Source organism: Mus caroli, chromosome 14 (assembly GCF_900094665.2).
Source record: "Mus caroli chromosome 14, CAROLI_EIJ_v1.1, whole genome shotgun sequence".
Classification (NCBI taxonomy): Eukaryota; Metazoa; Chordata; class Mammalia; order Rodentia; family Muridae; genus Mus; species Mus caroli.
The window spans coordinates 77,855,271-77,880,701 of NC_034583.1; the positions used below are offsets into that span (position 1 = coordinate 77,855,271).

The window sequence follows — 25,431 nt, forward strand, 5'->3', positions numbered from 1 at the left end:
CTCTTTAAGGGCTTCTACCTCTTTAGCACTGTTCTCCTGTATTTCTTTGAGGGAGTTATTAATGCCCTTCTTGATGTCCTCTACCAGCGTCATGAGATATGATTTTTAAATTCGAGTCTTGCTTTTCGGGTGTACTGGGGTATCCAGGACTGGCTAAAGTAGGAATGCTGGGTTCTGATTATGGTGAGTGATCTTGGTTTCTGTTGGTAAGGTTCTTACATTTGCCTTTCACCATCTGGTAGTCTCTGGAGTTAGTTTTTATAGTTGTCTCTGCTTGGAGCCTGTTACTCCTGTGATTCGGTTAACCTCTGTCAGCAGTCCTGGGAGTCCAGATCTCTCCTGAATCTCATTGGTCAGCGTACTCTCTGCTGGCAAGCTCTCTTCTTGCAGGGAAGGTGCACAGAGGTCTGGCCTTCAGACCTGCCTCCTGTCTGAAGATGAAGGCCCAAAACAGGGCCTGTCCCAGAAGATGTGTTTGTAGCCTCTGTGGTCTGCACGCTTACCTGCACAGACTGGTCTCTGAGGGACCTGGGACCCAAGATGGCTCCCTCACCTGTTTAGGCAGTCAAAGCCCTTTCGGGACGGGCACCTCTCCTCTGGTGGGGAAGGTGCCTGAATGTCTGGAGCCCAAAAGGGGTTCTGTCCCAGATGTTGTGTCACTTCTGCAGTCCGCAATCTCACTTGTGCAGATTGGTCTCTAAGGGACCCAGGGTCCAAGATGGCTCCCTCACCTGTTCAAGCAGTCAGCCACATTAGTGTTCTTTAGAGACTAAAGTGTGTATTCAGTATTTGACAGGGAAAAAACAGTTGTCCCTCTGCAGACAACAACTTCTGGAGTATGACCTATTCATCTGTGTCTGCACATATACTAAGCATCTTCTATTATGTTGCCCAAGCAAAGGAGGATGCTAGAGAGGTGAGGCGGGAGTGGGTGGGAAGGTGGGGGAGCACACTGAGATGTAAAGGGGAGAGGGGTGGGATGGCAGTTTTCATAGGGGAAAGGGGACAACATTTGAAATGTAAATAAATAAAATAATTAGTTTTAAAAAAAAAGAAACAGTAAAATAAGAAGAGTCCAGGGCTAGAGAGATGGCTCAGCGGTTAAAAGCACTGGCTGCTTGCTCTTTTAGAGGTCCTGAGTTCAATTGCTGGCAACCACATGGTGGCTGACAATCTTCTGTAATGGAATCTGATGCCCTCTTCTGGTGTGTCTGAAGATAGCTACAGTATATTCATATACATATATAATGAATAAATCTTTAGCAGGTAGTCAATATGAGTAATTGTTCATTAATGAAAAGGTTTGTCTATATGCATATATTCCTGAATACGTAAATATTTTCCTAGACTCCTAATATTGGTGTCTCTTTCTAAGTATCTCTTATAGTTTTAACCAATCACAGGTGGGTGTGTGAAGAACATTGCATGAAGAACTATAAATTTGTAATATGAATAGGAATTAAAACATATTCGTCAGGAGAGACATCCATACTAAGTGCCAAATGAGTTAAAACTTAGAAGGGTTTTATGTAAAAATGAATTTACTGAATACAGATGAAATTTCCCATGACATATGGAATTTTATTTGATAGATGAACACTGTGCTCAGGGAAGGCCACTGGCTGTCTCTCAGTCAGATATCAGCAAAGAAGGGCTGAGACATGGCTGCCTAACCTCACAGGTAAGACAGTGAGTGACATTACATGATCAAACATGCGTTCAAAAAGAAGAGCAACCTTGTCCACAATGCTTAAAATCTTAGTAAATGGAAAACAAACAAAAAACAACCTTAATTACTTGGTTGGTCTTTTTGCACATCATGTCTCTATTCCTACTTAATTTTGTTCTACTTAGAATGTATAGACTTCTAACAGTGTATGTTTAACTTACATCTTGTCTGTCTCCAGGGCAAATACAAGGCCACACAGGCAGGGAGTATGCTTACTTTGTTTTCATCTGTTTCCCCAGGGCACTGGATAGCAGCATGGCATAATATGTACTAAATAAACATTTGCTCAAGTAAAGTTTGACTAGGAAGGATTTTCCACCAATACACTAATAATTCCATTAATGAAGGAGGTATTCTGATGCTCAGTATTCTAATTTTTTAGGTCAGAAAGTTAATTGTAAGGATAAATAACAAGGGAGCCTTAGGAAAGTCTTTCAAAATGCCAGATAAGGTATAATTAGTGCTTAAAAATATTTCAAGAAATGACTAATTACTAACTATAACACTATTATGTATGCCAGGACAGCAAACATGAAGCAAGCTTCAACAAAGGTATTCTGAGATTTGGAACTGAGTATGTGGGGTGAATTCACCAGAAGGAGAAAAGATGGGATTGGTTTGTCATCTGAAGTGGGAATAAGATAAAGTCTCTCCTTTTCACGTATGTGGACTCTGAGTCTCACACAGGTTTTCTGGAATGGAGCACCTCCAAGCTACCTCATGGGCTATTATCCGTATTTGCTTTCAGTTGATGTTTGCTTCTACTTACAAAAACATAGCCTGGGAGATCTGAACAAGGGAGTTATTCTTTGCATCTTTTAATGAAAGAAGTAACAATATTGAGCAATTGTGTTTTATATTTGCTACGAGGTCCAGCTAGGTAAATTCAGCTCCCAGAATTAAAAACAGTTCAAAACAAAATCAATGTGTTCTAAACACAAACTCCATCCACACTGTCAAGAACTTATTCTGTCTCTCTACACTTAACTCATTCCAAGGTTCTATTTATTTTCTCTCTGAACTTTCTTTTGAATCCATCCTGTTTTCTTAGTTCAGGTATACTAGTTCCTTTCTTCCTTAGTTCATGTTTTCTGCATTTAACCAGTCCACTAACGCAAGAACTTCATTGCTCTTCCTCCTTCTAGTCTACAACCTCTATTCCTTCTGTCCATCTGCGCAGAGCCATCTATTTCACAGCAAAGTAAGACAGTGTCCTGCCTGCCCTGGGCTGGTGCCCATAGGATGGGGCCAGTATGCCTCATCTTTTGCACAGCTCTACCCAAACATCATTTCAGCTCATCATCAACTGTCCGATTTAAGAGAAAAGAAGCAGATCTCTTTGGTTGTCATTCAAAGGGAAAACATTGATCATCTTTTACCAAGACCAGTTAAGAGAAAATATGTCAAGGGGGCACTGTGTCAGACCCAGACAGAACGGAACCAGGAAGAGGACACAAGATGGCTTGCAAACCTGGGAACTCTCTAAAGGAAGGGAGGCAAGCAAGGAATGGAAGCAAACTTCAAACACAATCAAATGTGAATAACTGAACTGCATGCTGGGATTACTAAGAACACTGATGGACACACACACACAAAGAGACATATAGACACATATAGACAAGTGGGAGTACACAGTGGTTTAGAAGTGGAGCCAGATTTTATTAAAAAAATTATATCTTTGCACAGCTGAGATAGCTGTATTGCCTATAAAATATCAATTGGTTCCAATATACAAACATATAAAACAAACATGACGCATGTTACATCTTGTCCTACGACTGGACAAAGTTACTTTTCAGTAGGAAAGCATAAGTAGGACAATTGCCACTGAGGGACTCTTGTCCCTTAAACTTAAAATTATCCATATTTTAAAAATGTTCCCTGAACATTTGCTATGAAAACATGCCATATTAAAAGCAGCAGACATTAAAAGGGCACTGCTAATGGTGGATAAAAACTTTGTCTTCATGAGATCCATCAAGAAACTATGGAATGCGTACACCTTTTCTATACATAGGATGATTTTGTATGATTTTAAAGAGAACTGCCTATGTCCTCTTTAAATTAGTGAAGTAAGATAAATTTATACTTTACAAAGGCCCTGGTAAGTTTATCAAAACTTATTTTGTTCTAGATTCCTCACCGTAGTAAGGTAAAAGGATACAGGATTACACACACACACATGCACACACACAGAAACCTACATTAGCAAGCTTGTAATGATCAAATGGAATGGATGTCTCTCTCGAAGCCATCCCTTTAATGCTAGGGATGGAAACACTGCTAAGAGATTGCATGGCCTTCTCTTCCTATCCTTTAGAAGATGAGGAATGATAAAGCTGAGTCAGTATCTGTTTCTGTTAGGCTTAGGGTAGGATAACACTCACATAAAAAGAGTTTGCCATAACAGAAAGACTCAAAACCAGCATTTCCTGCCATGCTCAGCCACAAATGAATCAGCAATGCTGAACAAGGCTTTGAACAACAATCTTTTAGATTCTTCTTAGCAGTTGGTACATCCCCACAATGCCTTCAGTGTCATGCAAGGAAACAATGCTCTTGGCAGATATGACGGTCAAGGCACGTGTCCTGCGATGGTGGGGGTGCACACTTGATGGAACACTGCAAATGCCATGTCCCCTCAGATCAAGTTCTGTTAGCATCCTGTGGACTATCATTGTACAGGTGAAAGCGGGGCAGAACTAGGGTACATTTTAAGAATAAAAAAAAAGAAAAATTCAATGATTATAAATAACATTTTCAATTACAAAGAATCCTATTGGCAGTCACAGCAAAACAGACTGTGGGGTCTTCTTAAAACATTTAAAAGAGTTAACATTTATCTAATGAAAACAACCAATGCATTCAAAAAGAATGAGTGACTGCTACCAAAAGACACGGTTCCTTAACTGAAAGAGCATTAACAGTGTTGGTCCTTAGAAAACATTAAAATAAATAATTGAGGCCAAAGGTTACAAAACAGCCTTTAGTTCCATGCACATGACAGAAAACAGTGTAATTAGCATTGAGAAGCCAGAGATCATCACTACCTTGCAGCATAGTAGAGTTACCCACGATTTCTCAGAAATAGAAAGTGGCAGAAAACTGTCATTTCTTAGTTCTTGCCCATGCTCCTAGTTCTTGAGTGAAAATAAACCTTTTGTTCCCCAAGTACTCTTCTGGTGACTGGCTTTGCAGTTAAGGTAAAAGGAGGAATTGTCACTTGCTTAGCATCTTCAAATTAACTGCCAGTCAGCAAGGAGCTGGAAGTCGCTGGACCGAATGCATGCTGCTTCCTCAAGCAGCTACCATATCCTTCGGCGGGTGCACTTGCACGGTTCTGTCGGGCAGAACTTCTGATTCAGCACTAATTCCACCAAAATGTTTCTGCTTTGCAAGAGTTCCTTCCTGAATAGCACTAATAGTTTAAAAATAAGCATGCAGAGAACTATATTGGACTAAGATTACTGTCACTTCTACCCATTAATGATAATTATTATTGGAAGCTTATTGTGACAATTCACTCTGCTTGGGCAATAATCTCCAACAGCAGTTAGTCATCCATTGTTAGTACACTACTACTCTGTCATATCCTCGCTGCCTAGGGGCATTCTAGCCTGTGTTAAGGCTGCCCTCAATATTCACTCTGTTAGTATTATGTTGCTTCTAATTTTCCCAAATAAGACTGGATATCTGAGAAAGGAAGCTATCCAGGAATATTTTAAAATCCTATTACACAATAATGTCTAATTTCATCTAAACACTAATGCCCATTCATACCATTACAAGCAACAGATAAATATTCAATTTCCCTGCTTGATTCTCCATGCTCGCCCTGGGGTATATTCGTTTGGCATCAAACGCCAAATACTACTGAGCTCAGTGCTTCCTCCTCTTGAGATGATGGCTTTAGACCTCTATGAGCAATTCCTAACGTAGTGAATGGAAGTCCTTCAGCTTTAAAGACAAAATGTCAGAATGACCCAGAATAGAGAGAGAGAGAGAGAGAGAGAGAGAGAGAGAGAGAGAGAGAGAGAGAGAGAGAGAGCGCATATCAGGAAAATAAAAAGCTTCGTTTTATCTCTGGTCTTTTGACATATCAGTATCTTCATCTCTAAAGATGTACAAACAGCACCACAGAAGGACTGCAGCTGGCAAGCACAGCCTGGTTTCACTAGGAACCAGTCAGTCCTGGCGCTTCTGAAACCCTCAGAGATTCGAGCATACAGCTTCTTCTGTCACAACACACTGGACAAGATCATTTTGTTTACTGAAAAATATGGTTAAATATTAAGTTTTCCTAACAATTATAATTATTTTTGACAATACTTTTACTCAGTCGGTAATGTGTTCTTTTTCAAACATGTTTACCATTTTGCAAATGGACGAGTTGTGATAGATGGAAACAAGAAAAGCTATTGTTTTTACACTGTATCCTAAAAACCAAAGGCTACAGTCTATAGATTATCGATTTATATCATGAATTTTAAAGGGTTGGATATCACTATTTTAATGTTATGGAAACTATTATTTATGTTATAACTACTCATATCCATAGACATAGAAGCAAAGTAAATGGTTTAAGTACTTTCCACAAAATAAAACATTTGTCTTTAAATCATCTAAGTATTTATAATTATTTGACAATTGTGGAGTATACAGGTACATGAGATTAACAGGTGTTAGGAAATAAAGAATAAATAATAGTGTCATGCTCTTGACCAATATGGATTCAAGCGAGTAAAATAAAAACAAGATAATATTCTATACATGTTATACTGCATGAACTTAATGGTTAATTAGAAATAAATTATTACCAAGTACAAGTTTTGCTCAGAAAACACATGAAATAGAAAACATGAATTGAAGTGAATCATATTCCGTAGTAACCAGTCAGCTAAGAATTAGAAGATAGATAATACAGCCTATAATGCCAGCTACTTGGGAAAGTGAGGCAGAAAGACCTTATACTCAAATATTGTCTGGGTTATAGAGAGAGTTTAAGGCCATATGAGGCAACTTACTGAGACTCTATGGCAAAATGAAGAATAAAACCAAATAAAAAGGAGGCCAGAGGTGCTGGAGAGATGGCTCAGCATCAGTCAGCCAGACATTACACAGAGTGAAAGTCCTCAGAAAACTCAACCTTAAACAGATTATCTCCATCAAATCTCTTCCTCAGGGCTGAGGGAACTGGGAAGAGGAGACAGTAAGAGAATGAAGAACATGAGCACATGGAGCAGACAAAGAAAGAAGACGAAGAAAGCGCTCTACCTCACCACTGTGCAAAGCACCTATGTTCTCCCAGAGACTGCAGCAGCAAGCACAGGGCTGCACGGGGCTGCACGGGGCTGCCCCTGGTCCTCTGCTTATATATTATAGTTGAGTTTTAGAGTTTTTTTTGGTATTCTTGAGTGTGTAAACAAGTGGATCTATGGATTTTGTGCCTTCCCTTAGGCTCTTTTCCTGTTTGTCTTATCCGACTCCAATGTGTTTTTGTTTTATCATATTATATTTTATTCAGAAGCCTGTTTGTTCTCTAATGAGAGTCAGAAAGGGTGTGAATCAGGACTCAGAGTGGGGCTGGGGAGGAACTGAGAGAAGGAGAGGGGAAACTGTAATCAGGATATATTAGGATATATTGTGTGGGGAAATTCATTTTCAATAAAAGGAAAAATAAAAACCGTTTGTTGCTCTTTAGAGAACCTGGGTTTGGCTCCCAGCACACACATGGTTGTTCACAACAGTCTATAAGTCTAGCTTTATGGGCCCAAGCATCCTTTTCAGACATCTTCTGCCTCTGCAGGCATCAGGTTTGTGTAGGCTGCACTTACATACACGAAGACAAAACACTCACATACATGAAGCAAACCTTTAAAATTGAAAAAAAAAAAAAAGAGGGAAGGAGGGACACACATACATACACACACACACACACACACACACACACACACACACACACACAGAATGTTGAGGAAGCTAGCCTCATGTTCCATGCTTCTGCTGTCAAATCTGTCTCAGAATACGTGATTTTTTATAACACAAGGAAATGTAAGAAAGGAAGTAAGGTATCTAGCCATGCTGTAAAGCATAGCATACCCAGTGTTATCAGGGACAGTGTTCCTCTAAACCAAATGAATCTCTGCAGCATGAATATTCTTATTTTGTGGAATCTGGTATCAGTCCACATCAGGTTTGACAGCCAGAGAATTTGTACATTAATACTATATTAGCATTAGCTGTCCCCTTTCAAAGAATTTTGCACACTTACAAACCTCAAGAAGGTTGTAGTGGAAATATTCCTTAATTTCCGTTCACTGAAGGCAACATCCTTTTCGCATGCAACAGTGTGTGATTTGTTTCTACAGCTTTTTGGCTGACACCAGTTAGGCATGTGGCTTTAGGTATAGGGTAAGCTTCACTCTTCCAAGCAGAAAGCCATTTCTTCATTTTACAGAACCAGCAGATTAGCCATGTATGGTGGTGCCATCCAGGTTCCCTGTTGAAATGCATCTAAAATAACAAGTGCCAAGGCCTCTGACTCTTGAAGCAAATGAAAAGTAGAGACATAGCTTCACATTCACCCCTACACACCAGAGTACTAAGTAGGGTAAGTCCTGTTTGCTTGTCTGAAAATATAAAGCACACAACTCTTCTCCAGTTCCAAGTTGAGACTCGACAGGGACCTGTCACGTCGACAATGTACCCACAAGGCTTAGAACCACTGACCTAGGGAAACAGAGCTAAGACACACTCTATGGTAAACAACAATGATACCTGTGTCCATTTATGATATAGTGGATATATATGATGGTACCAAAAATTATGAGGTCTCCGTACGGGGTTAGGTGGAAAGAAATTCACTGGCACGGTTGGTTTGTTTTTGTTTGGTTGGTTGCTTGCTTTTGCTTATAGCACAGTATAAACAAGATAAATGTTGAGCTTGCAAATAGAAAAGTTCTAGATAATGATCCTAAGATTGCAATGAGAACATTTTTGTATGTAATTCATGCCATACCATAAGAATTTAAATTTGTTTAGTCAAAATTAATCTTATGATAATTGAAATTTAATCTTTTTGTTGTGGTTGTTTTGAATTTTCTAGATAGGTTTTTTTCTGTGTACCCCTGGCTGTCTTGGAACTAGCTCTTTGAGACCAGGGTGACCTTAAACTCAGAGATCCACCTGCCTCTGTCTCCTGAGTGACTGGAGTAAAGGTGTGTGCCTTCACCTTCAGGTGTTTTTTGCAGGGAGTTGGGGGAAATTCTTAAATCGTATTCCAAAAGTAACTTTTTTAAGAATTGGAGTCTTTCTCCTAAGCACACAGCTAGCACTGAGTAATACCCATAGAAAGAACACTGCAACATCTCCTGTGAAACCAGTGAAAAGTCTGTTAGCATCCATGTGTCTCACAGAGATGAGTAACAGGGTGCCCCAGCAGGAGAGGAGGAGAAGGCGAAGGGGAAGGCTGCTGCCAGGGGGAGCTGGAAGAGGAGACAGGAAATGGGAAGAATGCAGACTGCAGAAGAAAAGGAAATCAGTTTCACTTGAGGCTGTGCTGATGATGGCTACCTGCCCTGCCTCCTCTCCTGTCGTAGAGCGCTTCCGCTGCCCTCGCGAACATGTATGTTCAAAGGGTAGAGGATGGTATGTGAGTTACACAGCTACACAGAACCAATCTGTATTAGTGTGCACAAAAAAATGCACTTATAGTTTTGGTTGTGAGCTTAGCCTTTAAGAGTTAAACCATCTCTCCAAAGCTTGTCCTACTGCAACTTGATCCACCAGGCAGGTTGGTATCCAAGGGAAGCCTACCTTTTTCTGAGAAGAAAGGAGAAGGGAGGTGTGGGGGGGGGGTGGCTGGAATGAGAGGAGGGAGAGAAAGCTAAGATCAGGATGTAAATAAAGAAAAAAAGAAAGAAAAACTGCACTCAATGAAGCTCTATAATTGAAACTATATCATTTGAATAAAAGAAATTTCTGGACACAAATGAGATATGTGTAACTCAAAGGCACCTGGGAAAGCTTTCTAACACTATGAGGGCTCACAGGACAGAGTTCGGGTGACAGCATCACTAGCTGGAATGCTGGACGTAGAAAAGGTGTTTCAGGGCACTTGTTCTCCTTGAGAGCATGCTGCACTTGTGCCCCTTATTAAGCCTACCATTGTATAAATTGTGTACCTTGACTTCTGAGATTAACAACAGTATGGGGGCCATTTCCATCTTCCACAGGATTACTGAGCACTGGACTTGCCAGGCCCGGGCTATTTAGAACACAATAGATTCCCTTAAGAAGTGAGTCTCACTGTGCTGATATGATCCTCTCAATTCTTAACACGAATATGAACCTTCAATTCTGAAGACCAAAGTAGACCTTTAGGATAGTAGAGAAGGAGGCCTAAGTTAAATAGTGAAAATTTGCTAATACAACGGAAGAGATTACCTGGCTTAAAACTGCTGACCTTGGTAGAAAGAGAGATAGTTGTCCCTCTCTGCTGAGGTCACAGTGACAATCCTCAACCTTCATATATAGGTAGTCTATTTGTGGTGGTTTGACGTGTGCATTTGAATGATTGGCTCATAGGGAGTAGCAATATTAGAAAGCATGGCATTGTTGGAGTAGGCGTGGCGTGTCATAGTATGGGGAAGTGTGGCACTGGGGACAAACTTTGAGGTCTATGTTCAAGCCTGGCCAGTGTGTCTCAGTCTCTTCTGGATGCAGAACTGTCAGCTAACATGTCTGCCTGCATAAGTAAGCTAGCATCAATTAAATGTTGTCTTTTATAAGTGTTGCCATGGGTAGCCATGGTGTCTCTTCACAGCAATAGAAACCCTAAGACATTTACTGTCACCAGTTACTAACACGATTTCCTTTTTTTCCCACACCATGGTTATCTCATCACTTGTTAAGGAATAATATGATGATTAAAAAGGTGACATTTGGCCGGGCAACGGTGGTGCACGTCTTTGATCCCAGCACTTGAGAGGTAGAGGCAGGTGGATTTCTGAGCTCGAGGCGAGCCTGGTCTACAGAGTGAGTTCCGGGACAGCCAGGGCTACACAGAGAAACCCTGTCTCGAAAAGCAAAAAACAAGCAAACAAACAAACAAACAAACAAGGTGGTCAGAAGATGTAAGCCTGAGCTACACTGCCTGCAAGACTCTGTGCAAGTAAATTGAATATTGTGATGGAAGTCTCAAGATTTTTTTAAATATTACACATGATAATGAACATGTGCAGAGCCTGGAAGATTAAAAATGATAAATTAGTGTTAGCAAAAGTAGTTTTCACTAATGTTTTATCAAAGATGGATGAAAGAAAAGAGAAATGCACCCAAGCCAGCATCCCTCAATGTGTTGTACCATCCTATACAGAGAAATGACTAAAGCCATGGGCTTACTTGTATTCATCACTTACTGGTAACTCTAGAAAACTGAAAGCAGTACTGAAAAATCCTAGAATCTGCACAATTATAGAAAATAATCTAAGCTTTATGGCATCGACAGAAGAGGGGAAACTGTTCAAACGTTTTAAAAGAAAATCCAGACAGAAACTGCCTATCTGTTGAGACTGCAGAGACATTCCTCAGTGGTGTTTATGCAATACACATTCCCTCTAAAATGGAGGCCTAATTGTTTAGCTGATCAAAACTGTGCAATGGAAAACAAAGGAACAGTTCTGGCCATGTGGGTAAACAACAACTTCCTAAAAACTAATTATCCGTTATTTAATAGACTGAAGCGGCACCAAATGAGACATTTAAGCCTAATAAATAATAGACAAATTGTAACGTAAAGACAAAAATATAGGGGCTGCTATTATACTCTTTATTGCTCCATTAAATAAGCTCTTATTTACTTCCTCCACAAAACATAATTATGCAACACTGAGTCCATTTCAAGACCATTCTGACGTGCTATTGAAAAATTATGTGAATCATCTTACATAGACAGGAAATCTTAAAACATAACATTTGAATTCTATTATCAAATGCCCTGTTTGCTTCTATCGTTAAGGAATAGAAATGGTGGTGGAAAAGTTGTACCTGATTACATAAATCCATTATTCTCATTTATGTCTTTCTCAAAAGGATTGAATAAGGATAGCTATGTATTTAAATACATACTGTCATCTATGCTCAATATTTTATATAGATATTTTACATTTTAGTATTTTCTATATTAAAATAATTCAAAATTAAACACCATCTTTACTAATTATACATGCATATAGTGATAAAATAAAGACATTTTAAAATTAATTTCCTTATTTGTTATAAAAAAATAACAAAAAAAAAATCTAAAAAACCACTGGCAGAAACCACCAAACCTGCTTATGTGAGTATCTCAGAATTCCAGCTCCTTATTCTTTTTGCAGAAAGAAACAAGTGAACAAGACTTTTAACACTAGAATGATAGAGGCCCTACAGTCTTGTTTTTCGACTTCCTTTTGGAAGAGATCTAGCTCACAATTTTACTTTCATCCTGTAAACAAAGCCCCATTTTGAAAGAACAGAGATAATGAACCCATGTAGATCTGATCATATTCTCTCTTCAAGGGCAGACATCATGTATGGCCAATAATAAAGTGCAGAATTTCATTACTCTATCATCTTAGGTACTGATTAGACAATTTTTATATCTGTAAAAATAAAATCTCAGTTCTTGTTTGCATGGCTATACTAAACTCAGGGAAATCCGCGGGAAGAAGGCCTCTGAGAAGTTATGGCAGCTACAGGAGGGCCCCTCTCTTGCTCAGTCATCTTCAGAGGTTGCTGTGTCTTACACACAAAAAATTAGATGAAATGAAAACTTCCTGTCCAAAGAAGTAACAAATACTAATATTAACCCAGTAGTTCACACTATTATTTTACCAGCAAGACCAAGCTAATGATGACTATGATGCTTTCTGAACTAATATGTTCTATAGAAAAGTAATACTGGCAAAAAAAATTATATAAACTTTGAGCAGGTCCTCAGGAAAAGATGGTTAAAGGTATAAAGTATGTAGCAATACCAAGAATTGACAAAATACAAGCCTGTTTATTCTAAAGCAAACACAGTCAGAAATAGTGGCCATTCCTTAGGCCATTTTATTAACCAACATTTTCAATTAGAAATTTGACATACAAGTAACACTTCCTTTGCTATATAAAATCAAACTCTGTCAATACCACCTCCGGGTCAGTCACTTCCGTCTCTTGCTTTACTTCATATATGCTGCTATTGGAACTTATGTACTTGGTTGTAGGATAGACACATTCAAAGGTTGCATTTCTGTGCAAAAGTGACACTGCTCATTCTCAGGTATCATCTCAGCACACAGGAAAAAAGCTTCTTGCTTACTGATGCATCAATCAATGCAAAGTGACCTATATATTCCATCCTAATCAATACTAGGAAAATAATAGGAGAAAATCACAACATGCTCTCTTAATACAACAGCAGAGCTCAGATTTGTCACCGTAAAGTACAATGTATGTATCCCATGATATTCTCTGTCAGGATACAATCAAATGCAGGTAAGATATACTATGTTAGTCAATTCTATTACCACTGCAGAGAGGCTTCAAATGCCGTAGACTAAGGATTTCAGGACAAGCGCACTCAGATACCTTAGAAAGGTAACAGTGTATTTTTATCATTAGAAAACCAGAAAGGACGACTTTTTCATTACCATATGATTTGTTTCATTATGGCTGTTATTTTTAAAGTCTAATGGCTGAATTAACAACTGAGTTGCCTTTAAAGGAAGAAAACTTCAGAATAACTGTGATTTATTGTTGATTTTAAAAGATAGCTTTGTTCATTTTAGTGAGAAAGTTTTCTATATGCCATTTAAATTGTGTATATCCCTATATTCTTTAAATCAAAACAAATGTCTAGAATTTATTTCTCAAATTTTCAATTTCCCAAATGTCTTCAAAAGATAGAAAACACTTCAAAAGTAGCATTCTTACATCATAGCTTTCTATTCTGACTGTATAGCTAGTGGCATTTATTATTACATTTAAATATTTATATAAAGCAATATATTCTGGTTATAGTTTCCCCTCCCTTTACTTCTCCAAATTCCTTCCCCCTTCCCCTCCTCTCTGGTTCCATTCCTTCTGCCTCTCATTAGGAAATAAATGATCATCTAAAGGAAAATAATAAAATATAACAATATAAAGCAAAAGCTAATACTTCATAAATACATAGGATAAAACAAATAAATAGAAGGAAAAGAGCCCCCCAAAGGCACATGAACAGACATAGGCACAAAGAACCACTTGTTCTACACTCAGAAATCCCATAAGAGGTCTAAGCTGGAAGCCACAGTGTGTGTGTGTGTGTGTAAACGAAGTGTATGATAAAAAGGGAGAATATACGAGTGGGGGTAGGGAGAGAGAATGAGAATTAAAGGGTTGTTGGTGGTGGGGTATCCAGACAGGACAGTGTGAGACTATGTCCGGATTAGTGAAATTTTTATAAATTTTTATTACCCAGGATATGCTTAGAAGAACAAAATACTTCTTTGGAAAATGTCAACAGGTGTACTACATATGACCTTAATAAATGAACAGCATTTGAGAAATTCTATGGGCTGAAGATATTTTGCTTATTTAGACACATTTGTCATCATTTGTAGACTATGGCTAAATAAAATGAGCTCCATGATAAACTGAGAGGCAATGGAGCATTCTTGCTTTTTGGGTTTTGAGAGGTGATACAAAGAAATTAAGGAAAAACATTGTAGGACAACAGAGCATATGTCTTATACACACACAGGGGGGGCGGGGGGAGACAGAGGGAGAGAGGGAGAGAGGGAGAGGGAGGATGGAGGTAGATAGATTAGGCTAAGATTTTAATGTAAGATTATTCCAGAAGCATATTTTAACAGTCAGCAGTATACTTTCTGATATTCAGTTTTGATAATACTTTGAGATATTCCTTGAACATGTTATGAATTTCAAATATAAACCTGTAATTGGACTTAGATTCCTAGAAGAGACAGGTATGGTGCACTACTATACCTATTTGTCATCTAAGCATGACATATGCCTATCAGGTGTAAGGAAAGAGGGCAGGGCAGGGCCGGGCCGCTCCACCGCCTTTCCCTGCTGGGAGAGCACAGGTGCTGTTCTTGTCCTGAATTGTGAACTACCAGAATTTACCAGTGAAGCTGATGGATATTTAATTAACACCTTCAATCCTTACTGCCCCAGAAATAAAAGAGCCAAATTGTTAAGATAGAAAATAAAACTACTACCTAATATGTTGCTTCCATAGTTAGTGGTATCATGTTTTCTTTTATTGGGAACAGATATTTTATATATATAATATATTCTGATTATGGTTTCCTATCCTCATATTCCTCCCAGGCCCTCGCCCACTCCCCTGCCATCTGGATCCACAAACTTTTCTGTCTCTTACTAAAAAAACGAATAGTCATCTAAGAAATAATAAAGTAAAATGAGATACATAAAAAACAAATCAGAATATGATGCATTTAACTTTATAAAATATGTAATAGGTGTTTCTGTAAGGTTGTAATCATATTTGTCAAAAGTGTCCATTGCAGTTAGAAAACATACTGTAGTATAGGAAGAGAAGACAGACAGCCCCCCCTCCCCCCACCGTGCTGTCAAGCAGCTTTAGAAACTATTCCTAGGTCATCCTGCTTCATTCACAGAGCTCCTATGCCCCAGTCAACACAGGCTATTTTTATGTAAACCCCTAACATTGTGTCTTTTTGTCTGGAAAGTTTCAGGAGTAGTGCTGGAAGAATACTGAAGCATGCTGGCAACAAAACTGTGTCTAGAAGAAATGATGGATTCAAACATTACTTTTTTTTTTTTTTTTTACAGTTATTCATAGTGATTACAATTGGTAGCTGTCTCTCCAGTCTCTGACTCTCCTTGTCTCCTCTACCAACTACCAGTCCCTTCTTTCTTCTCTGCCTCCCCTTCAAGTTATGGAGACTGAACTCAGCCTGAAGCTCACGCATCCCAGCGTAATTTACGTCTCTTTTAAGCAATTTCCTCTTTTCCTCACTTTTCCTCTCTCCTATGCTGTATTCAGTGGAAGCAATCAGTCTATGTCCTGCAGAATTTCCTGTGGAGTTTCTTATGGATGTAAATGTATTAATGTAGAAAAGCACTGTGTGTACAGACTTGTTATCCTGAAAACGATAAAGGAAGAGAATACACTTCAGCCAGTGAGGAAAGATATGCTCTACAGTTAATCACAGAAACAAGTGAAGAATCACATGAACCTTACTTGTACACTGCATGAACAGGTAAGGTGACCGCACTCACCAGTTTTCATTTCTAGTAAGCGCTTTTTCTCTTGCTGGCGTTCAAGTCGCTCTTTCTCTGCTCGCTCTTTCGCTATCCTGGCACGTTTCTCCTTTTCCGCCGCTTCCCGTTTTTTGATGTTTTCCTTTAATGCTAGCTAATACAAGTAAAATTTGATAAATTATTAATTTTAACCAGTGATTCCACAAGAAAATTATCTAAAATCACACACAACGTGCAACGCTTTCAGATAACAGTTCTTACATGAGCAGCAGTCATGTAATATGTACACATGAAACCTTGTTACACATGCATCTAAAAATACTCTGCTAGACTCAAAGCACGGCATGTAAGTGGAATTATCTAAAAGGGAAAAGATACACAGGAACTAAAATTAAAAGGCATTTAATATACAAATCAAATCTGCTTGCTAACATATAAAGAAAATCTCCCTAAGAGCTTTCCATATATGCTCTTTTGTAAGCTATTCAACTTTAAGGGAAGTAGCTGAAGAAATGTTAAACAGGGAAGAAATCTCCATCTAATGTTCAGGAAGCATTTTTTTTTGTTGTTGTATAGAAAAGAATGCCATAAAGGCAACTATATAAATATTTGAGGTCTCAATGTCAAACCCTGCAACTGTTGATCCAAACCAATAACATGCTAATGAAAAGAAGATCTCAATGGATATGTGATTAGTTAATTAATTTCTTATTTCTAAGTTTTATACCAATCAAGCAATGCCTCTCGTGTGGCATTAGTGAGAATCAGCAGGTAAGGGTGGAATTTTCTAAGTGCCAACAAACAGCATGGCATCAGACTACATCAAACAGACTGGAGTTCATTTAAGTGCCAATGAAAACAAACAGGTTACGTGTTAATTAACAATAATATTTTAAAAGCATACAATTAAACTACAAGAAAGTAGCCTAATATTCTTCTTATAAATGCAGTCCTAGAGATTGAATCTAGGGCTGCTGTAAGCAGGCAAGAGCTCTACCAACGGAACGGCATCCCAGCCCACTGGTTCTCTGTTCCTTTGTTGCAGTGTTTGGGGTTAAGGGTAAGTACTCACAGGTCATATCACAGACAGGGACTGATTGAGAGGCATAACCACTCCGTTTTGTACCTGTCTGGCATTTGCCTGTACACATGTGGCAATTCATGTGCACATCCATGAATGTGGAGCTCAGGTTCTGGTGGCAGGTGCTTTCCTCAATGGCCTCCCACTGGAACTGGATCCCATCATTATGGTTCTACTGCCTCCCAAGTGAGTTCTAGTGCAAACCAGGAGGCTCTAGGGATCTGCCTGTCTCTGTCTTCTGAGCACTGGCATTAAAGGAGCTCTCCACTCCACATGCACAGCTTTAATCTCAGTGCTTAGACATGAACACAAGTTTCAGTCTAAGGAGGTAAGCATTTAGGGGATTGAGCTATTTTTCTACACTAGAACATCTTTTTAAAACCTAAAGATAGTACAAGAAATGTCCTATGTATGTGACAACAATTAATGAAAAGGAAAGGAAATGAATTTGAAAGAGAACAAGAGGAAGGGGTATAGGGAGAGCTTGGCAGGAGGAAAGGAAAAATGATGTTCTATAACTGCAAAAAGAAAATAAAACAAGCAATGACAAAACAGACCCAAATCATGAAAAACAAACAAACAAACAAACAAACAAACAAACAAACATCACAGGAGTTATAAAGTAACTTTCTACTAGATAAAGCCTACCTCTGGTTTAATTAAAACTGAAATGTAGAAATCAAGAAGCTGGCTATGAGTGGTGGTCTGAAAAAGAATGGCTCCCAAAGGTTTGTATACTTGAATGCTTAGTCATCAGAGAACAGAACTGCTTGAAAAGATTGAAGGATTAAGAGGTGTGGCCTTGGAGTAGGTGTGACCTAGTTAGAGGAAGTGTGTCAGTGTTAACCCATGTTAAGCCCAGTATCTTTCTCTCTGCTTTCATAGACCATCCTGACAATTCACACTGTGTGCTGCATGCCTATTCTGGAAGAATATGATCAAGTACTATAATGAAAGCCTGAAGTGTGTGTGTGTGTGGGGGGGGGGGCAGTAAGTAGCATTTGTTAGTGAGTGTGTCTCTATGCTTCTAGGGTTGCAGATGATAACAGTCAAGTATAAGCCAATGGAAGATAGGGAAATCATCATGAGCTAGGCAGGTTTCTAGGGTCAGGATGCTGGCTGGTCCCAGTTAATGCTCCAGTACCATGATGCTGAATTCCTGCCTGCCATGGTAATAATGAATTGATCCTCTAAAAATGAAAGCAGAACTCCAGCTAAATACTTTCTTTTCTAAGACTTGTGACCTTCACAGTATCTCTTCACAGCAATAGAATACTGACTAAGGCATAATGGAGGCTTTGTGAGAAGACATTACAAGCAGAGCAAAGTGCTCACCAAGGTACTCAGTTTTAGAGATGGAAAAGGGGAGAGATAGTGGTAATGAGATTAGAGAGCTAAGGTGTGTTAATGTAAATGTAAGTTCTTGAAAGAACCAGACCTTATCTGGAACCTTCTCTGCAAGGCTGATCAGCTGATTAGAATTTCAATTAATGAGGAGAATGTTTCAAGTCCAGAGCTTAATTTATCAATTTATCATGGGCGGGCTAATTTTAGCCCACTTAATAGCCATTGCTTGCCCATCTTTCTGACCTAACATCCTTGTGATTCTTAGGTAAATCTTTAAGAACATACAAACAGAGCACCAGCTTCAACTAACCAAAAGGTTAAGAATATCATAGAGAACATGGGACCTATAACAGAGACTTCCCTGTGTGCTGTCACTCCCTCATGTGGTCTTTATATCAGTTTAATACATACTGAAACATAGTGAACAGACCCTATATTGTATTCCCAGGCCAGTGTTACCTATGTTGACTCTATAAGTGCTATTTTTTATCCCCTCTTTGAAGTTACAATTATATTTCTAAATGGACAGGTGAAGCCTGATGATTTAGAATTTTCCAAGCCAAGACAGGATCATTTCCGAAGTACTTAGGTATTAAACTATGAGTCAGAACACTGAGACAATAGCAGCATTAACCAAGCACCTCCTTTCCAACTGTTAACTCCCAAGTGCTTATATGAGTTGTTTTGGAAGACAGAGGCAGTATATCCTGTTAAACCAAATCAACTTCTTTGTTGTTCAGAATTATAAAAGGGGGACAGGATGCCAGCCGATGTTCCAAATTCTCTTTTGTAGTATGAGCTGCTATCTATGTAGCTGGTGCCTGGACCTCATCGCAATGCCCTGGGAGTATTGAGCCCCAGGAACTGTTTTTCTGAGTAATAAACTATTCCTTGCTTCTGTTACAGGTCTTCTGCCAACAGCCGTAAGGTAAAGACTCAGTTTATAACTGATATTAACACCAAATACTTGCTAAACTATAAAGTGGTTTCTGTCACTCTAGATGCTTTCATAGACCATCCTGACAATTCACACTGTGTGCTGCATGCCTATTCTGGAAGAATATGATCAAGTACTGTAATGAAAGCCTTAAGTGCATGGGGGGCAGTAAGTAGCATTTGTTAGTGAGTGTGTCTCTACTCTTCTAGGGTTGTAGACGATAACAGTCAAGTACAAGCCAATGGCAGACAGGGAAATCAACATGAGCTAGGCAGGTACAATAGGCAGTTCCAAGACAAACAAGAATGAAGTGAAGCTTCCCCACCCACAAGTTGAAAGTGCATAGGTAGATACATGCTTAGACACGTATATGAATGCATACATTTTGAGATGGGTTAAAAAGGGAAGATTATGGATAAAAGGATTTACAAACATTCAGGAATAAAGCTGAATTTCTTCCTTGAAGAAAATAAGTAGAAATTAAGTACAGCATCAATTAAAGTATGTCAGCTTATTTATGGATTGCATTAACTTCTAAAATTTTATAGTGTAAATTACACTTTAATGACTGGATACCTCTTAATGTGAACATTTATTAGAAGTTCTATTACCAGATAAAACCACAACACCCTTTAGGAAATAAAAATTCAAAGTTACTTTCCAAGACCTATAAAAATAATATTTACCTTTAGAAATATAATCTACAGTAGTCTCAAGACCATTTTGTTTTAGGGAATATGCACTATTGATTTTCATTTAAAAGTCTACCTCACTTAAAACTTATTTTATTCTGACATTATAACTGTTAGGAGAATTTCAGATGGAGAAACACAAGAGGTAGCACATAAATGAGCATTTAGCTCTCAACTAACAACACAGTCAGTACACATAGTCATTTGGGATTTTTCTTGTAAGCCAAATCATAAGAAATAAAAGTACCTCAAATAGCAAAATTCAACAGAGAATGATTGCTATTTTAGATAAAATTGTTTCTGGGTTCTGTAAATCCTATATTCAAAGCTCGTAGGGGAGGTTGATTCAGAAATATCAACAGGTTGACCATGAGACATTAATTCTAATACTTGGCCTTGTGTGGACAGGCAGCAAATGCATATACCATTCACCAGGCTCAACCACGTATTGCTGCAGGACATTCTCTGTGCACGCGTTACCTGATGCACTCCTGTGCATGGCCTTTTGGAAGGATATGTGGATCTCTTAGTCTACATTAGCGACCATATAGGTGTTGGAAACTTTAGCCAGATTCTGACTGTTTATTTCAAATAAAACCAATAACCAAAACCAGTTCCTAAGAGTCACATACTTTTCATGACTGTCTGCACACTGATATTCATATATTCTAACAAATACACGAGGAGCAAAGTACACACCTCTGCTAGCAAACACGAGAACAAACACTAGGGGGGACACAGAGCTCCGAATTCTTCTCACCTATAGTTAGTTTTCTCATAGAACTAATGCTAGAACAATTCTTTCATAAATGGTTAAAATATATAACATCACATACATATTTTCAGAGAAATCAAAGTGGTCCAAAGCCAGTAAATTTAAACAAGTGTGTGAATGCATGAAGATGTGTGTGTGTGTGTGTGTGTGTTGTGTGTAAAATTTAGAAGTGCAAATGCCTTATTAGTTATGATTAATATTATTACATTATCTTTAAGTTTCACAAAAATTTCAACATCAACTGTGTTAACTAGTAACTTTTTTCAAAAATTGTTTATAGTACTAATCTGCACTTTTAGATGTAACTTGCACTTTATTTATTTTACCTATATTATTGAATTTATTCTACCAGTGGATTTTAAGTTGTTTCCACTGTTTAGTTATGATAAACAATATGGATATGTCTATACATCAGCAACTACACAGATGTAAGAGTTCTTTAATGGTGCTTGTCATTAACTGGTTCCTAAATTAGTATAAATTATCTGTGTTCACACACACACACACACACATACATACACACACAATTATTGGCAGGCAGTTTTTAAGTGAAAGAAAGATTGAGGTCAATACAAAGTTTTTCTATGTATTGTAGGTCATTTTTTGTATCAAAATGTTACATATCAACACTTTGTTTCTGTCCTACTGGCCACAGTGTAAATACTATTTCATATGTTAAATATGGTTATAAAAATCTACAAATCACTCCTGTCTCAAATATTGGTGGACATGATGAACCAAAGGCCTCGAACTGCACTGACTTTATTGGAAGACAGTAAGCTGCTTTTAAATGGCGTGCCAACATACCCTTCAACCTCTAGCATAGACCTCCCGATTACACAACACCCAAAGTTTCACAAGTCCTAATCGTGCCAGTGTAGGTGGTATTACATCATGTTCTATCTTCTATTCCTCTGGCTCCTAGTTCATTGATGCACCATTTTACAGAATCCTAAAGTCATCTGCATTTATTTCCTCTTCTGTGAACTGCCTATTATATCTGCTTGTTTTCTTTCCTTTTTCTTTTTTTTTTTTGCTGAGTTTTATCTAAGAAACTTAGTTGTTTAGATATGACCATGCCAATTTGTTTTATAATCCCAACAGCATTTACAATGTTATTCATAAACAATAATTCTTAAACTTTACATAAGCACAGTCTCTTCTTTTTCACTGTTGGCTCCTGCAAATCTTTAAGGTACCATTTGTACTTCATGAAAGGTACTTTCTGTACTTCATGAGGCTTGAAGTTGTTTTTGACAATTCAGTATTCAGTTGCTTAAGGTCAGTGTTTGTAAATCATCTGAGGCAGATGCATAATCTTTTTGTAAAGTTATTCCTATGATAATATTCTTGACAGAAACCACTTAAATGCTTTTATAAAATGATGGCACTATAAAATCTTCAACATTTAAAAATTTTAATTCCATGTTAATGAGATCAAGAAATAAAACTGATACTTAGAAATTTATTGAGCTTGCTTTCATAGTGTCAGGCAAACAATTTCAATAATTGCTCCAAATTGCTTTAGTAAAATGAATGTTCCTTAATGAACGCTTGGGTGCTATGTACCTATATCAACATCAGCCTCTATACTGAAGCGTCTAAAGTGTCTTTAGCATCTTTCCATCTGACTTACCAATAACCAGAAAAGAACTGGTAAATTTCCCCAGTATAATGAATGTTACATGCAGGATTTATCCACAGAATTTATCAATATTTCCATAGTCAGCCTGGTGTGATGGTGCATCCCTTTAATTTCAGCACTCAGGATTGAGCCAGGTGGATCTGAGTTCAAGACCATCCTGGTCTAGAGAGTGAGGTTCAGGACAGCCAGGGCTACACAGAGAAATTCTGTTTTGAAGAACCAAAATCAAAGCCAAAAACATTTACCATTGTCACTTGGGGCTATCGCATGTACATTGGGGCTATCTCATGCCCCTTGAGGCTATCTCATGCACATCTTCCATTTGCATGCTTCAGGTGAGGTAGCTTTTCATTTTCATAAAGCAACCGCATTTGCTCTAAGAGCTCTCTTTAACAGCATGCCTTCCTTTTGCCTTGCTGGACTTCCTGCCTCCCCGCCAACTGTTGTCACTTCAGACTTTTCTACATCCCATGGGTCTAAGCAGGTCCTGTAAATCTGCCAAATTAGTAACAAACTTGTAAAAGCTTATTTCTTTTTGTCTTGGTCCTACTTTGGATTATCCCTTCTATATTATTTATCTTGTGCTATGTTTTTTTCTTTATGTGTACTTCTTGATCAAATTCTCTCCTACAATTTAGATTTTATTATACCTGATACTTCTAGCCTGTACATGATCCTACTCATCAAATTATACAAGCAATCCAAGCCCTGAATTTAATTCATATCTTTATCTTCCTTGCTTCTCTTCCAACTATCCAGCAGAGTCTTTGAACCTCGGATCTTTTTCAACTGATAAGTCTGTTGTATAAGTCTCCCTTTGTATGCAAATTAACATTTTATTGTATAGGTCATTTGATTTTTTTACATTCGTTCTTATGCCTTTTGCCTCATGAGTCTTATTTTTTTTAAAAACTGCTCCTGTAAATAAGGGACAACAAACCACATGCTGCTGATCACAGTTTTATAAGCACAGCCCTATGGGAACCAGCTCTAGTCATGAAGCTATGCTGTTTCAGTCACTCACTAACTGAGTAATACACCCTTGAAACCTGAAATACTATCTGGCCTGTTAAGAAAAATTCTGCCAATCTGTTTTTAAAGTTCCATTTGAAAGAGGCTGTTGAGATGGCTCAGTGGCTAGAGCATTTGCCCCACAAGGCTGGCTACCTTCAAACTTGTGTGAGAAATGCAGGGAACAGCATCTGGAATCCCAGTGTTTCCTCTGGGAAATGGGAAGCAAGGATAGGAGGAAAACTTTGAAGTTCTTGGGTCAGCTGGCCCAATGTGTGCAAGCTTTCTACAAGATACATTCTGTCCCAAACAAGCTAGAAGGCAAAAAAATTACACCCACAGCTGTCCACTGAATGGCACATGCACAACAGGGCACCCAAACACTCTTTTCTTTCTGATACTTCATAAATAGCCTACCTCTTCCATTGCTTTGTCAGACTCTTCCACAAGAGAAGAACAGCTACACTTTTTCACCATATGGAGGCACTTACTGGCTTACTCCTCTACTGACCAAAAGTAACCAATATCCATGGAAGTGTCAGAATGATAGCTTGTTTTTTGCTTAGAAGGGGATTTATATTTGGCATCTTGTGGTTTTACTCATAGAATATATCTATATCTATATTAAGATATCTCAATATCTCGCTATCTATATCTGTGTAGACTCTTGTGGACACATGTGGGCACAAGAAGTCATGGAGCGCAACAACATTGGATATCCCTGGATTGGAGTTACTGCTAATTTTTGCCTGGCTAAAGTAGGTGCTGGGAACTGAACTTATGTCCTCTGTAAGAATAGTATACACTCCTAAAACACCTCCCATCCGAGCCATCTTCCAGCCTCACATACAGATTTGAGTTTCACATTATTTATTTATCTTGTATGTTACAGATGGTACTTCCTACTTGTAGATTCTTTATTTTGAAACATCTTAGGTACTGTTTTGAATATTTATTGTTCATTCATTCTCCTTATTCTATATTTTGTGGCACTTGCAACAAAATTGGGAAAGGGGGGCGGGGGGTCTCACCCTGTTCCATGTTTCTTCTGTAAGTAACAAGGTTTTTTTCTTTTTCTAACCTGAGTGAGATAAATCCTACCCCAGCCCTACCCCATCTCATGCTTTTTTAAAAAGCTTTATGCAGTGTCCTTATTCTTCGTAGGCCGTGGTCTCCACCATCACAGTCCCTCACAACTATGCTTTTCCTCTTTCTCTTTAATCCTTTTTGTCCTTGGATATTTCCTTAACTTTCTAATATTTGAAAATGGCTCATCGGATTACTGAGAAAGCTTGGTAAGAAAAATTTAAGAGCCTTAAGGTAGTTGGATGAATTATTGTAGGATAGATCATCCAGAGTCTTCATTTAATACCAGCCTGATAAGCGAAGTTCTCCACAGTGTTTAACAGTGTGGGGCTGAATAATACATCTCATTTCATTTTATAGGATGTTGTAGCTCATCCACACTAATATAATTTTGGGTACCTTAGACACATGTTTTAAGTTCCAAGATAAAATGAAAGTAATTGGATACTTATAATTTTAAGGAGCATCCACACATATGTTGTATGGAAAGTTTACAAGGTAAAATATGACTGATAATACAAGATATGAAATTTGATTTTTACAAACTTATTTTTTATAAAAAAAATCTGAGTTTTTTCACATAATTGAATGATAGTATAGTCTAATCAGATGGAAATCTTAAATCATATTTTGCTTAAGTGACTATGTGGAACTTAAGAAATGTGTGACATTGCCTCAATTGCTTCTGTAAAAAGGGTAATATATGTTGCTATTTGAAGAAATACATTAATTCACATATTTGCCTTACATCACTTCCATACTATAAATGAAAGGTCTACAGAATGGTAACAAATATTGTTTTATTATATCACTAACTTTAAATATGATTCTCATGAGCGTGTGCA

The 25,431-nt window shown here is 38.1% G+C and overlaps 1 protein-coding gene across 3 annotated transcripts in view; it reads right to left on the minus strand.

Moving 5' to 3' along the window:
• Diaph3 (diaphanous related formin 3) overlaps positions 1 to 25,431 on the minus strand; it is a 473,693-nt gene that overhangs the window by 150,550 nt on the left and 297,712 nt on the right. For all 3 annotated transcript variants that reach the window (XM_029469353.1, XM_021182083.2, XM_021182084.2), the window contains one exon: positions 16,031 to 16,166. In XM_029469353.1, coding sequence (XP_029325213.1) covers positions 16,031 to 16,166 — 136 coding nt within the window. The remainder of the gene's footprint in view (positions 1 to 16,030; positions 16,167 to 25,431) is intronic.